This window comes from Mizuhopecten yessoensis, unplaced genomic scaffold (genome assembly GCF_002113885.1).
Source record: "Mizuhopecten yessoensis strain PY_sf001 unplaced genomic scaffold, ASM211388v2 scaffold4823, whole genome shotgun sequence".
Lineage (NCBI taxonomy): Eukaryota > Metazoa > Mollusca > Bivalvia > Pectinida > Pectinidae > Mizuhopecten > Mizuhopecten yessoensis.
The window spans coordinates 1194088-1210766 of record NW_018405739.1 but is presented as its reverse complement, the minus strand read 5'-3'; the positions used below and the strand labels follow the sequence as shown (position 1 = coordinate 1210766).

Sequence of the window (16679 nt, the reverse complement as noted above, 5' to 3'; positions counted from 1 at the left end):
ACATTGTTGTTGTATTTTAACTGTCGGAGTGAGCCTCGATTGTCAGTACAATGGCGAGTGTGACTTCACATATACTGGCCTTTACAGACTTATTTATATCTACTGACATGGCCACTCGCCTTTTTACATAAAAATGTGTCTATCTCTGTCAAGTCCATGTATTATATGGTATGAGGCATCATCAGAAAACTTCAAGTTTCCACATTATATTGTATAATAGGAACATGTCAGGTGAAGCCACATCTCTATGTTGAATCACAAGTCCCTTCATAATGCTATTTTTTTGCAGGACAAATGGTGTCAGTACAATCCTTCTGTCTAAAAACACTTCCAATTCATATTCTGTATACACAGATAACCTGAAATTGTCTGTCTGTTTGTCCATATACACATTTAGCCCGATATTGTCTGTCTGTGTCTGTCTGTTTTGCCTATCTGTTTTGTCAATCTGTCTGTCTGTCTGTTTTATCTATCTGTCTGTCTGTTTGTCTGTATACACAGATAACCAGGCTATATGTGTATACATATAGAAGACAATATCAGTTAATATAGACAGACAGACAGACATTATCGGGCTATATGTGTATACAGGCAGACAAAACGTATACAGGCAGACAAAACTGATCCCCTAAATTCCTATAGTAACATATCAAACCATTCCTTTCATTCCAACAGTAAGAGGCCAAAACTGACCACCTCAACTCCAATAATGAGATGCCAAAACTGACCAACTCATTTCCTATAGTAACAGGATAAAACTGACCCAGTTGATTCCGATGTTAAAAGTAGTAAAAGGCCACACTGAGCACTTTGATTCCTATAGTAAGAGACAAACCTGACACCATCAACTCACAAGTTAACAAACTGAACACCTCAATTCCTATTATATTAGAGGCTACACTGACCACTTCGATTCCTATTATATTAGAGGCAACACTAGTACTGATTCCCTATTTGTCTATAGCAAGACGGCCAAACTGGCCCCCTTGATTCCAAAAGTGGCTCAGGGACAAACTATGCCCTTTTTGGCATCAGGAATTGATTATATAAGCATGTTCTTTTTTCCAAATTAATCAATTATAAAATAATGGGACCTCCATAAATTCCTACTAACCACTACTGTTGGGTAGAGAGGAATGTGACTATTCTTAGCCACTGAATAACTGTGTTTGTCAGAAGGATAACCTTACACTCTATCCAATGGAATCCAATTTGCCTGCTGGCCGATACAACATCAAGCTTTGGGGCTGTATGTACATTAGTAGATGGGTGTTATTATAGAGGAGAATATGAATATGACAGAGATTAATACACTGTGAAGATCAATGCTACACCAACGAGACACGATTGCTGACGCGGTGAAACAACATACACCAGCGATTGTTATCAGTCAAATTCACCAAAGCTGCCTCCATTTGATCAGAATTCCATTTCATCAACTACTGCTTCGGGAGATACAGAGATGAACTTTGCTAGAGACTACAGATTTGATTGATTAAGAGCCCTCTATTGATTTTAAGATGGCGACAGGGATCCTGCCCAAAGAAACTAGACAGTATTGGAGTGGGTTGGGAACCTGCTGTGTCACCCTGAGCTATCTGACACCATTAATAACACGGCACCTCTCACACCCTCTCAGTGCCATCAACTAGCCCTCTTAGAACAAACTTGAGACAACGAAACTACAACATTTGTTCAATTTTTTCTACTTGTTATTACTACTTGTACTTAATCCAAAACTTTCAAACAGGACCACTTAGATTTTCCCACACTGCTTAGAAGTTAATTTATATCACACTTCTGTCACATTTGTAAACAATGCCATTGACTTGCATGATGCGGAGTCCTGTGCGTCTGCTCGACTTTTGTCGTTCAACAATGCAACGGTTCGATAAACGACAATTAACTGTCAGGCAAGAGTCAACTGCCAAACGGTCACCAAACACTTATTGGGGCCTGAGATGACAAATATGTGTGTTTATGTAACGTGGAGAACCTATACGTGCAGCGAGGACACTCTAACAGGAAAAAGTAAAACAAGAGTGTCGTTGGCGTACCTACGAATACCTGTGTGTAGTGTGGTCGTCAGGGCGCTGGTCCACAGGCAACACACACAATCAATGGATCAAAGAACCAGTAATGCCTGTTTGGTGACAACCATCAGTCAAATTCGTTGGCACACTTAGACCCAAGTCTGTTTAGTTAACAGCTAGTTAGCTCCATGCGCTAGCCTAATTTCCTTAAATTTTTTAAATTCATCCAAATATCACAAACAATATTTTTTCTTAAAATTAATGAAACAATAATCTCAGTATGACCACTTAAGTCTGATATGAAATTATCTGATACAGTCACAGAAAATTTAAATATCTTAATTAAACTGCATCATACCAGAAACCTAACCAGCACCGACTATTACCTTCACAGCCCGTTAACTTAGGGTCTTAACCGACTCTTCTCTTCTATTTACATACAACTTAGGTTAGATAGCTGTTTTTTTACCTATACACACACTTGAGTTTATCAGAAATACCCCTTGTCATCTTCACTAGTTATATATTGGGTTTATGGAATTCCTTTACACAAAAAGCATCCTATTCCAATCATTTCAAGATAACTTCAGGTGTAGCGATCCACATTGAGTCACTCTAGTGTTAGGGGCTTAGATTTCTGGGGCTCTGTGTGTTCACCAAAATGATATTTGTGTAATGCTACAAGTATCCAATGGTTCAAATGTTCAATATTGAAAATGTGAGGGGTAACTTCGAATCAATCTAAAGCCAGGAAGTCTGACACACAGCTGGAAGGTACTTTGTTAGGTACTTTGGTCGTCTTTAAACCTACCTATGAGAGTTAAGATTTCCTACGACTTTAGTTCAAAAGTAAAGGGCACTACACCCAATTTGAGTTCAGGATTGGAACTTAAATTCTTACCAAATTTTCCTTAGGTTAATACTGTTGTAATAAAATTTTCTCAAAATAAACATTATTGTATCATTGGTTCCTCCTGGTAAACATTATTGAAACTAAAGTGTGTCTAAGGATACATAACTCCAATTTCCCCTGGTAAATATTACTCTAACAAATTTCCCCTGGTAAATATTACTGTAACAAATTTCCCCTGGTAAATATTACTGTAACAAATTTCCCCTGGTAAATATTACTCTAACAAATTTCCCCTGGTAAATATTACTCTAACAATTTCCCCTGGTAAATATTACTCTAACAAATTTCCCCTGGTAAATATTACTCTAACAATTTCCCCTGGTAAATATTACTCTAACAAATTTCCCCTGGTAAATATTACTCTAACAATTTCCCCTGGTAAATATTACTCTAACAAATTTCCCCTGGTAAATATTACTCTAAAAATTTCCCCTGGTAAATATTACTCTAACAAATTTCCCCTGGTAAATATTACTCTAACAATTTCCCCTGGTAAATATTACTCTAACAAATTTCCCCTGGTAAATATTACTCTAACAATTTCCCCTGGTAAATATTACTCTAACAAATTTCCCCTGGTAAATATTACTCTAACAATTTCCCCTGGTAAATATAACTGTAAAAATTTTCCCCTGGTAAATATTACGCTAACAAGTTTCCCCTGGTAAATATTACTCTAACAAATTTCCCCTGGTAAATATTACCGTAACAAGTTTCTCCAATTAGTGGTTTTTAATATATGAAGTAACCTCCCCTTACTTTCGCTTCAGATATAACTACAGTATGGGAAGGACACTCATGACTCTATTCATGATAATATTCTATTTATTTCACATCTTTATTATTTTTTCATAAAACTCATGCAAGGTCCGTTTTTCTTTTCAGAAATGATTTGTCAAATCTATAGTACTGTAGGAAAAAACAGTTTCCATTGTGTAGTTACAATGTTTGGATGTGGTATGGGGATCCTTACTGTAACTTAAGCTTCTCCAGGAAATATTCCAGTAAAATTTACACAATTATGATAGCATTACTTCAGCTTTAATTGATTGCTCAAGATTTGTTTAACATAAATTCAGAATGATTTTAATTGCTCAAGGACGCTCTGACAGCCTCTGATTCAGTAACCATGAGATTCACTAAATTTTTATGGTACCTTTAAATGTGACTCTAGGTGTTTTTTTTCAAATTAAGTTTTGGTGTAAAAAATTATCAAGACAGGAAGTAAAAATATACGACCCGAAAGATTTAAGACAAATTTAGTAAATGTGCATGGTGTGGAAATAATGTGTTATCCAATACATGCTACATGTTTCTGTCTGATATGTAGTAGGAACACTACTGGTTTTTATACCCTACGACAGACACCAGTGCCATAAAGCGTTCACTCAATACACCGTAAATTTCCCACAAAAAAATCTATACTTGACAGTACTCCTCTTCTTATCAGCGATATTTCTTAAAATGGATTTTGTGGTGAATTAAAAAAAAAAAAGAATCCATGGATTTTGAACACAATCATTGTGTTTATTGATAGTAGTGGTGGTATTTTAATGTGACTGCAGCTTTCACGAAACCCTAACCTTGGTTGGACCGACTGGAATAGGTGGTATCAGTCCTCATAACTCTCTCCACTAGGAGACTGCACAAGGGAATAAAAGATAAGTTTTTAATCCTCGAGACGGATGCCAAACGAAGGGAAAAGTGACAGTTTTATCAGAGCCTGCTGAAGACAGCCTATCTTCTTGTGCTGAAATACAATCAACACCAGGCCACACTGCCAAACGAAGGGCCCTGGGAATAGCAAGCTGGCCCAACGTGTAGGAAATCCACACACTTGATTCAATAAGTCGCTTTATGACAAGGATCTTAGTTTGATTAATGATCAAGTTGAATGTTTGTAAGATTATCACAGGAGAACGGGGTATGTGAGATTCACCACGAGAATGTGAGGAAACTTTCTAATCTAGATTGTTGCTCTACCTTACAAATCTATCCTAGTTAGATCAATGACTCAGTATTTAAGCTAACATTACTTGTTTTAGAATTTCACTGATTCCCCTTTAAAAATAATGCTAGACAACTAAACATTTGAGTGTGTTTTTATTTTATTCCCTTGTTGCCTTTATTTTGTAAAATATCACCAATCAACAGCTGTTACTGACCACCAAGGTTCTATCAGAAAGGCTATTTAATGTAGCTACCTTTTTATTATACACTTCTAATGAATCACTTCAAAATCTGATCAATGAACACCCTAAAATAATCCATAATAAACAAAGCAGACAAATAGTGCTCTCCTGTAGTATCTACAAATATCATCCACTGATAAATCTGAAACATTCTAGATGTCACTATGAAAGATGTCACCTAATAGATCTAATGCCATACAGTAGCATCTATATGCATTCATGTAGCAGGCCCTGACATAAAACATGTATTACAATATCCTGACATTTTGGGAGTCAAACCCCTGCCTACCACAGCACCAGGTTTCAGGGCTTTCCAATGTGTCCTGGACCTCATGGCAGGCCAAAGCTAATACTTCCATTTCAGGTTTAGGTTCTGCCTGTTTAAGCTTTCAAACACGGGGGTCTTTGGTATGATGGCTTTACATTAATAAAATCTTTATGTAAATTTTACACTGATCTTTTTACACAATGGGAATACAAATGATAATGATAATCTGCTATAACATATGGTCCAATATAGAAATACTATATCATTATATCCCTCCTACCAAGAAGCCTAATCTTAATGTAAACCTGTGGACTAAGAACAAACTCCACAAGCCATTTTCACTTTCTTTTCCCCAGCAACTCACCTGTGTGAGGGGAATGGGGGACACTGGCCTCAAGTTTCATGTGTCGTTTGTTGATGTAGTGACAGCACAAACTCTGACAACACTGGAATTAGTTAATATGGCTATGTTTGTGTCTAAACAGTTATTTGATAAACCTGTATCTGATTCTAACTTTCCACTCATCAGTACTCTGTATATAGACTTTATATCCAGAATATTTCCTGTGTCTTTCCTACGGGCTGCGATAAAGTCCTTTGACTTTTTGCTCAACCTGTAATTAGATTTTTGCACCGTCCACCCCTAGTACCTATAGACGGTCAGTAAACCTGGAATTCCTCGACTGCCCATAAGGTGTGGCCATGAAATCTCCATCCATTACAGGGACTTGGCATCCATCGCTCAAAAAGCTTCTACAGTAAACAGCAACCTAGAAATTTCCTCTAATTAAAGATTCCTCCACCTTTCCTACAGATCCCGTAGCCTGTTCCACAGGGATTAGGTTTCATCCCTGCGGATACAAGACAATATTACCCGCACCCATAATTACTTTTTTCATTAAATCAGGAATTCGATATCTAGTCAAATCCATCAATATAAATTGCAAAGATTATCATGTATCATATTTCCCCCAAGGGTGGGGCTCTTCTCTAAGACACAAGATTGTCCGTGTTGATATGACAATTATCCACGCTGGACATGTACTTTAAGTTGTGTATATGAATGTATCGTAATTTAAGCTGGCTTCTAGAAATCCAGCAGCAGGACAAATGTAAAACATTACTCCCATACACTTAATTTGTGTCAACTGTAATATCAAAATTATAGAGTGAACAATATTTTTCATTTTTCTATAAAATTACAATGATTGTTAAGTTCATTATAAGGCCTCATTATTTTATAAATAAAATGCTTGAATCGCAAAGCATCATAGGTTGATAATATAAACCTTTTTGTTTTCAAGTTCAGTAGGTTCTGGGTACTGTTGTGGTGTATTTATTTCACAAAGAAATGTAATTGGAGCCAAGGTCTGACTATCTCTACTGTCTCTATCTAGGGTAGAAGATGGCTGTGATCAACCTGTCTCTATCTAGGTTAGAAGATGGCTGTGATCAACCTGTCTCTACCTAGAGTAGAAGATGGCTGTGATCAACCTGTCTCTATCTAGAGTAGAAGATGGCTGTGCTCAACCTGTCTATCTAGGTTTGAAGTTGGCTGTGATTACCCTGTCTCTATCTAGGTTAGAAGATGTCTGTGATAAACCTGTCTCTATCTACGGGAGAAGATGGCTGTGATCCACCTGTCTCTATCTAGGTTAGAAGGTGGCTGTCATTAGCCTGTCTATCTAGGTTAGAAGATGGCTGTGATCCACCTGTCTCTATCTAGGTTAGAAGGTGGCTGTCATTAGCCTGTCTATCTAGGTTAGAAGATGGCGGTGATCAACCTGTCTCTATCTAGAGTAGAAGATGGCTGTGATCAACCTGTCTTTATATATATGGTAGAAGACTGCTGTGATCAACCTGCCTATATCTAGGGTAGAAGATGGCTGTGATCAACCTGTCTTTATATAGGGTAGAAGATGGCTGTGATCAACCTGTCTCTATCTAGAGTAGAAGATGGCTGTGATCAACCTGTCTCTATCTAGAGTAGAAGATGGCTGTGATCAACCTGTCTGTATCTAGGGTAGAAGATGGCTGTGCTCAACCTGTCTCTATCTAGGGTAGAAGATTGATGTGATCAACCTGTCTCTATCTACGGTAGAAGATGGCTGTGATCAACCTGTCTCTATCTAGAGTAGAAGATGGCTGTGATCAACCTGTCTATATCTAGGGTAGAAGATGGCTGTGATGAACCTGTCTCTATCTAGAGTAGAAGATGGCTGTGATCAACCTGTCTGTATCTAGGGTAGAAGATGGCTGTGCTCAACCTGTCTCTATCTAGGGTAGAAGATTGATGTGATCAACCTGTCTCTATCTACGGTAGAAGAAGGCTGTGATCAACCTGTCTCTATCTAGGGTAAAAGATTGCTATGATCAACCTGTCTATCTAGGTTAGAAGATGGCTGTGATCAACCTGTCTCTATCTACGGTAGAAGAAGGCTGTGATCAACCTGTCTCTATCTAGGGTAGAAGAAGGCTGTGATCAACCTGTCTCTATCTAGGGTAAAAGATTGCTATGATCAACCTGTCTATCTAGGTTAGAAGATGGCTGTGATCAACCTGTCTCTATATAGGGTAGAAGATGGCTGTGATCAACCTGTCTCTATCTAGAGTAGAAGATGGCTGTGATCAACCTGTCTGTATCTAGGGTAGAAGATGGCTGTGCTCAACCTGTCTCTATCTAGGGTAGAAGATTGATGTGATCAACCTGTCTCTATCTAGGGTAGAAGAAGGCTGTGATCAACCTGTCTCTATCTAGGGTAGAAGATGGATGCGATCAACCTGTCTCTATCTAGGGTAGAAGATTGATGTGATCAACCTGTCTCTATCTACGGTAGAAGATGGCTGTGATCAACCTGTCTCTATATAGGGTAGATGATGGCTGTGATCAACCTGTCTTTATATAGGGTAGAAGATGGCTGTGATCAACCTGTCTCTATCTACGGTAGAAGATGACTGTGATCAACCTGTCTCTATCTAGAGTAGAAGATGGCTGTGATCAACCTGTCTCTATCTAGAGCTAGCTAAAACCTGGATATCAATACCCATCATAGACAGTCCTATATATATAGATAGGATCAGTGGCACTAGAAGCTAGCTAAAACCGGGATATCAATACCCAACATAGACAGTCCTATATATAGATAGGATCAGTGGCACGAGGAGCTCGCTAAAACCTGGATATCAATACCCATCATAGACAGGCCTATATATAGATAGGATCAGTGGCACTAGGAGCTAGCTAAAACCTGGATATCAATACCAATCATAGGCAGTCCTATATATAGATAGGATCAGTGGCACTAGGAGCTAGCTAAAACCTTGATATCAATACCCATCAGGGCAGTTTTATATAGATATAGAGCTGCCATACACATGTCAAATAAATGTCTTGGACAGATCTAAGTATGTCCCCAACATTTACAATGGTTAGTTTCATAACTTTCCTGGAAGCAGTCAGAAAAAAAATGCTTTATCCTAATCAGTTGTAGGTTTAGATCTCTTTACAGTGTTTCAACCCCCTGTGTGGTGGTTAAGCAAGGTTAAGGTGCCTGGCATTAAAGACAATTTTCACCTTGGTTTGAGTCATTTCTTTATTAAAACATGTTTTTATACTATTTTTCTGAAATTCAAACGTTTATTTTTTTTATATTTTTTTTAACATTGTTTTCCTTATGATAGAAGGTTTGCCTTTACTCTTTCCCCGTCTAAAGACAGACATATTGTTATGGACAAAAAACAAATGCCAGTATTAGGCTTATAATGATAGCCTGGACTTACTTGAAGAGGTAGAGATAGATGGCTGTGGCTGCACTGAATAGCAGTACCTGAAAAATAGAAACAGGGAGAGCACATTAATAAGTGTGTTACAATGGGTCTCGGCCATCTTAATTACAGCAATCCTGCAGTGAGTATAACAGACTTCCTTTGTTCATAATGAAGCTTCCCTTTCGGTCTATTTCAAACTAAATCACAACCCCACTTTTTATTTTCTCATCCTGTGTGATTTTAAAGACGGAAATTATCTATTTTCCAGTGGATAGTTTTTCTCCCAAGTATGAAAGGTCTTAAAAGGTCTTTCAACTGTCAATTACACACAAACAATTTGAAATTTTAGAGATAATCAACTCTTCTTCCCGGCTGCAGGAAATGACAGATGAGATCAGACTGCGGAGAATGATGATTGGCCGGGAGGAGATAAAGGCATGTGGTGATTGGCTAAGACAATAGGGAAGCTTGTGATTGCCTGGATAATGGTAGGGAGTAATTACAGTAATAAACATTTGGACGCAAGACTCTGCTGTCATTCTACTTAACAACCAAGCTCTCCTAATAATAGGGTCATCATACTTCCTTGGGGCTTCACAGGAAGTAATATGGCCCCTGTCAGCCAAGCGAGTTCACGTCCACATCTTGCAGAATTAATTAACTATCAAAGACAAAATATTGCCATCAGCATTGTCATGTGTCGCATCAAAAGGAATACCTGAACGTAACGTTATTGACAATATCATTTCTTTTACATTAAAAGAACAAAAGGATTAAGACTTTAAACAAGGCACCCTACTGTACACTAATCATCCTGGAATGACGTTCCTGTGGATGACTACGGAAATAAGCGTAGGCAAACTCCGGCTCTCCCCAATGTTTTACAGGTATGACATGCAACTTCTCAGTGGGAATTCCTTCAGTCATTAACAGTTAATGGTGGAGCATCATGACACAGCAGACCATTTCAAATTGGAGCCAACAGTGCCTGACATACCACTAAGTACCTGCTGGCCCACTTCAGTCCATGAAGTATGTAGAACTCAAATGTTATACCTCAGTACCATTTAACCCATCTCCAGTGTTTCTATACGTTGGTTTTCAACTTCTCAACATCACAATAAATAATAAAAAAAAAAGCCTGCCCTTCATGCTCCTTCATCACAATACCATAATCACAGATAAGTGTAAAAGTTTCTTGTGTGTTTTTAATAAGTTCTCTCATTTATCAGAAAGTTGTAAGTTAGGAGTCTGATGCCAGTTTGAATATCTATAAAATAAACAGCAGCAGTAAGCCAACAGCTCTGCAATAAATGATCTTTCTAATGACGGTCAGACAGATGAAGGAGGCCGCTCCATGGCATCAAAATAAAGCTCATTACCTTTGTAAAATAATGTTAATAACAAGGGATCCCGTACAGGGGTCTTAATCAGCACACACCATTGTAAGATCTTCATTAGTTTTATGTAGGTTTGAGCTTTTTCTGCCATTTGCTAGAGTGATAGTCATGTCAAGAGTCAGCACATCTTGTTACCTATATGATCAACACTTATGCTGCTGGGTTTGACATTGTCATTATATATCGTTGCCCCATGGACTGTAATATGTTAATTTGTTAAAGAAAACTAGAACATTGACAGGTCAGTAAGGGCCCCGTCTTGTGGCAATATATCCCCCATAATCATCAAGAAGCAATCTGCCCATATGGCTGAGCTTGACGTTTGATATTTGGACTTCAAAAAGAATCACAAGGAAACAAAATATACATTTTACATGTACTATGATGTGAGTCTTGTTTCCTTCCACCTCCATATTTGCTGGGCTAACAGAAATGTAAATACTGGTGCAATACTCATTTGTTAGCTTTGATTTGTTTTATTTCACCTTATATATACCTCCTCCTTCAAGAGCCGGGTCAAAGTCAGAGATCCACTTTGTCTTTGACCTTTGGACCCAAATGACCTTGACCATTAACCCAGTGACCCTGATCTTTGGTCAGTTGACTTATTCTTTAATTCCCACCAACTTTGCTTCTTAATATCATAACAAAATGTTCATAAGTGAAAAATACAAAACTTGATCTTGACCCTTTGGAACCCGTAACCTGGACCTAAGGTCAGTGGACTCTGTGTTAAGTTCTGAACAACATTGCTTCATAAAGTCATAACAAAATGTTCATAAGTGGAAAATACAAAACTTGATCTTGACCCGTTGGAACCCGTAACCTGGACCTAAGGTCAGTGGACTCTGTGTGAAGTTCTGAACAACATTGCTTCATAAAGTCATAACAAAATGTTCATAAGTGGAAAATACAAAACTTGATCTTGACCCTTTGGATCCCGTAACCTGGACCTAAGGTCAGTGGACTCTGTGTTAAGTTCTGAACAAGTTTGCTACATAATACCATAAAATGACCTTGACTTTAAGTCAGTTGACTCCTTTTAAAATTCGGACCAACTTTGCTTCATAATATCATTACAAAATGTTCATCAGTGAAAAATACAAAACTTGATCTTGACCCTTTGGATCCCGTAACCTGGACCTAAGGTCAGTGGAATCTGTGTTAAGTTCTGAACAACATTGACATACTGTCATAACAAAATGTTCATAAGTGGAAAATACAAAACTTGATCTTGACCCTTTGGAACCCGTACCCTGGACCTAAGGTCAGTGGAATCTGTGTTAAGTTCTGAACAACCTTGCTTCATAATGTCATAACAAAATGTTCATAAGTGGAAAATACAAAACTTGATCTTGACCCTTTGGAACCCGTAACCTGGACCGAAGGTCAGTGGACTCTGTGTGAAGTTCTGAACAACATTGCTTCATAATAACATAACAAAATGTTCATCAGGAAAAAGGTACAAAATTTAACCTTGACCTTTGACCCAATGACCTTGACCTTTGACCTTGACTTTTTACCTTAATGTATATTTTTGTGAACTGAACATCTTGACCAAGTTTCATGTACATCGGTCAATAAATACCAAAGTTATCAGCCAGGAACAAAATTTGTGGTCGGACAGGCAGACAGACAGACAGACAGAGTGATTACTATAGGACACCCGTATCTCCGATACGGAGCCCAAATAAACCAACAGTGATTTCTAGCAGCAATATTTTTCTTCTATAGTCCCAAAAAAGACAAAGCAAATTTATGAAACAGGAAGAATTCATGAAATTCAGAGAGAAGATCTGTACAACATGTTCTGTGAAATGGTGTTCAAAAACTTTAATGGTAAAATTCAAGATGTCTGTCTGGCAGCCTTCTTGTTTTTCCACCCAGTCTCAAACTTAAACAAGGGGCCGATTGGGCTTCACAAACACATTAGCAACACAGCTATTTTTTCATTGTTAAAATGTAAAGTGGAAATACTCATGTTCACAATGAAACCTGTGGCATTCCTCGTCATGTCACAAAACAAACACTAAGAACCACAGGACTATATGTAGGATGCAGGCCCTATATGTCTAATAATGTATTCAAATAAATTACTCAACACTAGCAATATAGAAAATAGAAATCAAAGCTACGTTTCACTCTAGTTTTTAAATCTATGCAATGACAAATATTGCATATTTCGATTTCTACCATGATATCTTACATGTAATGATAATCAATATTTTCTCTAAACTTTATGAGAAAGAAAAATTATGATCAAATGCTTGACCAAGTTTTACAATTATTCTATACATTTTCAAAGGGAAAAACTAATGATATATATGCAATGATTGATTTCCAAGAAAAAAGATGAAACTAGAAAATGTCTGTAAGACATAAATGCGCTCGCTGCCATGTGAAATTAGTTTCAGTGTTCTATAAAAAGTTAAAACCACTTTGATCTTGATACCCTGAAACATGCACACACACACAAGGTACTACACTTCAAGTTGATAAGTTGATTTTAATATTCATATGGATTTTTTTCTGTATGTTATTACCATCTCCATAACATATTGAATGAAGTTGCTAAGTGTTTAAATGAATCAGTTGATGATTTTCTATATAAAGCAACAGTGACCTTGGCCTTGACCTTGGAACCCTGAAACACAACAATGTCCGAAGTATAATCCTACTTGACCTTTGCATAAAGTTTGACCAAAATCCATGAAAGAATGAAGTTGCTAAGCGTTTACATTGAATCGGGACGGGACGCGAAGGGACGGGAAGAATTTCTATATATAGCAAGTGTGACCTTGGCCTTGACCTTGGATCCCTGAAATACAACGATGTCCAAAATACACTCTAACTTGACCTTTGTATAAAGTTTGACCAAAATCTGTCGAAGAATGAATTTGCTAAGTGTTTACATTGAATCAGGACGCTACGGGACGGGACGGGATGGACATGGGCAACACTATATGCCCCCCCATTTTATGGCGGGGGCATAAACACCATATTTATGATGTCATCAAACTGATTCACGTCATTTTATTTTTCAATGTACTCATTGATCTGGTGTTGCAGTAGTCTTAAGATAATGTTCTTAAATATACTGACATGTTGATAACAATAAACCCTATATATTAAACAATATCACAGCTAAACTGGACAGATGGAAAGATGTTCAAATGGAGGTTGATGAAATAGTCAGCTATGATGGACAAAGGACAGATATACTAACAGTAAGGGCAGACAGATAGCAGACACAGAGATGGACATACATGATGGATACCAGGCAGAGAGAGGATGTATATACACAGGAATGATGAACAGAAGAGGCATAAAGGTGATAGACAGAAAGCGAAGACATGAGAAGACGGACAGAAGATCAAGATGGACTGAAAACATGATGAACAAAACACAGATGACAGACAAAAGACTGATATGACAGAATGATAGACAAATGGATTGACAAAAACTACAGGAAGAAATGACAGAGGGAGGACGTGATATACAGACATGGTGAAGAACTAATGAGATCTGAGACCGTTAGACTAAATCTACATGCATGTAAAGACGCTACACTTATATACAACATGTACTGGCAGAAAAATGCCAACAGGTTCTGACAGGCATTTTAATTAATTGTGACATGTGTGACACATTAATTATGTGTGTATCTACCGCCAGGTGTTGTGTCTCCAATGGACGCCTTTCACACCGGCACGCACAAAACAACCTTATTACAGTTAATTCACAGATTTCACCTGAACCTTTATTGACAGTCAATGTTTGCCCACTTCGTGAAGGATGGGATGTTAGTCTGACCCGATACAACCAAACAGGTGCTTATGTATACAGACTGCAGTTGAGGTGTACAGAGGAAGTAAACACGGTGACAGATATCACGAAATCCAAGACTCCCAGACAAATAGCTACCTGTGCAAATACAAACTGCCATGGATGACTTACCGCATGTAAAAGTACACTTAAACAAGGAATGTAATTAAACGTGTGATTTGCTGAAATGTATCAGATGTTTAATTTTGGTTAATTAAGTTTACACACTAGGCAGTAGTAATTCTATACCCTCAGCAGGAACACAAGTCTGCTACTACGATATTTTAACATGTTGTCTAGAAATAAATCGTGCTTTAAGGGCATATTATCCTGAATGAACGCTGTATACTACCGACAGCAATATAACAAAAGATTATTTTTTTCATTCCATCTTTCTGTAAAATCTGTCAAGTCATTATTTTTTTAATTTTGAAATCAGATTAGTAAACAATAAAGTATAGTTGATTATCTTTACTTGTATCAAGTGTCTCCAGTAGCTTGCTATTGTAAAACAACCTGTTTACAACACCGTAAAACACCCACCTCTACAGGTTTGGGGACAGGAGAAAAATAACTGTTCTGCTGTAACCCATTGTAACGTCATATACATCAACTAACATATTGTGTACGATTGGTTTACTTACATACTCTCTAATTAGTGACCCTAACTCTGATCTGCTGCCTTCATTACAATATACCTGGAACGCTCTCTCTTTTCAGCAATATCTCCCTATGTACCTATGGTAAGCTCCTGGGCAAAACAATGCTTTGGTGTACAGTTTTTGGCAATAATGTAACATTTCAGCAGTGTGATATACCAATATAACAACAATAGCTTGACCTTTGACCATCAGCATTAGTAGCTTGACCTTGACCATCAGCGTTATTAGTAGCTTGACCTTGACCATCAGCCTTAGTATCTTGACAATCAGCCTTAGTATCTTAATTGACCTTGACTATCAGCATTAGTATCTTGACATTGACTATTAGCATTAGTATCTTGACCTTGACCATCAGCATTAGTATCTTGACCTTAACCATCAGCATTAGTATTTTGACCTTGACCATCAGCATTAGTATTTTGACCTTGACCATCAGCATTAGTAGCTTGACCTTGACTATCAGCATTAATATTTTGACCTTGACCATCAGCATTAGTATCTTGACCTTAACCATCAGCATTATAGTATCTTCACCTTGACCAACATCCTTAGTAGCTTGACCTTGACCATCAGCCGTAGTGTCTTAACCTTGACAATCAGCCTGAGTATCTTGACCTTGACTATCAGGATAAGTATCTTGACCTTAACCATCAGCATTAGTATTGTGATCTTGACCATCAGCCTCAGTATCATGACCTTGACCATCAGCCTTAGTGTCTTGACCTTTACCAATAGCCTCAGTAGCTTGACCTTTACCGTCAGTCTTAGTAGTTGTATATTGACCACTAGCCTAGCAGCTTGATGCTTTATTGTTAAGACAATTGTCCAATGAAGCAAGTTTGACGACATGTGATTTTTTTGTCATTCAAATATATTTTCAACAAAAATTTCCTACAGGCCTTACGTCATAACATGTTTTGCAGCACATTGCAGCTTAAAAAGAAATTTAACTCTGGCTTATTTTACTCTGAAAAAGAGTTAAGGTTATCAGAATATAATGAAACTTGATGAAGACAAATGATCATACCACAAAGAACCATGTTAAGAAAGAGAAAAGTGCACAATACCGTTAGGTAATATAGGCTGAGGTCTGTGGACACAATTAACATGGTTAGGTAATATAGGCTGATGTCTGTGGACACAATTAACATGGTTAGGTAATATAGGCTGAGGTCTGTGGACACAATTAACATGGTTAGGTAATATAGGCTGATGTCTGTGGACACAATTAACATAGTTAGGTAATATAGGCTGAGGTCTGTGGACACAGTTAACATGGTTAGGTAATATAGGCTGATGTCTGTGCACACAATTAACATGGTTAGGTAATATAGGCTGATGTCTGTGGACACAATTAACATGGTTAGGTAATATAGGCTGAGGTCTGTGGACACAATTAACATAGTTAGGTAATATAGGCTGAGGCCTGTAGACACAATTAACATGGTTAGGTAATATAGACTGATGTCTGTGGACACAATTAACATGGTTAGGTAATATAGGCTAAGGTCTGTGGACACAATTAACATAGTTAGGTAATATAGGCTGAGGTCTGTGGACACAATTAACATAGTTAGGTAATATAGGCTGAGGTCTGTGGACACAATTAACATAGTTA

The 16679-nt window shown here is 37.7% G+C and overlaps 1 protein-coding gene across 2 annotated transcripts in view; it reads right to left on the bottom strand.

Annotated features, from left to right (window-relative positions):
• Window positions 1-16679, bottom strand: part of LOC110449829 (transmembrane protein 135-like) — a 219296-nt gene that overhangs the window by 73044 nt on the left and 129573 nt on the right. For both annotated transcript variants that reach the window (XM_021496946.1, XM_021496945.1), the window contains exon 6: window positions 9187-9233. In XM_021496946.1, coding sequence (XP_021352621.1) covers window positions 9187-9233 — 47 coding nt within the window. The remainder of the gene's footprint in view (window positions 1-9186; window positions 9234-16679) is intronic.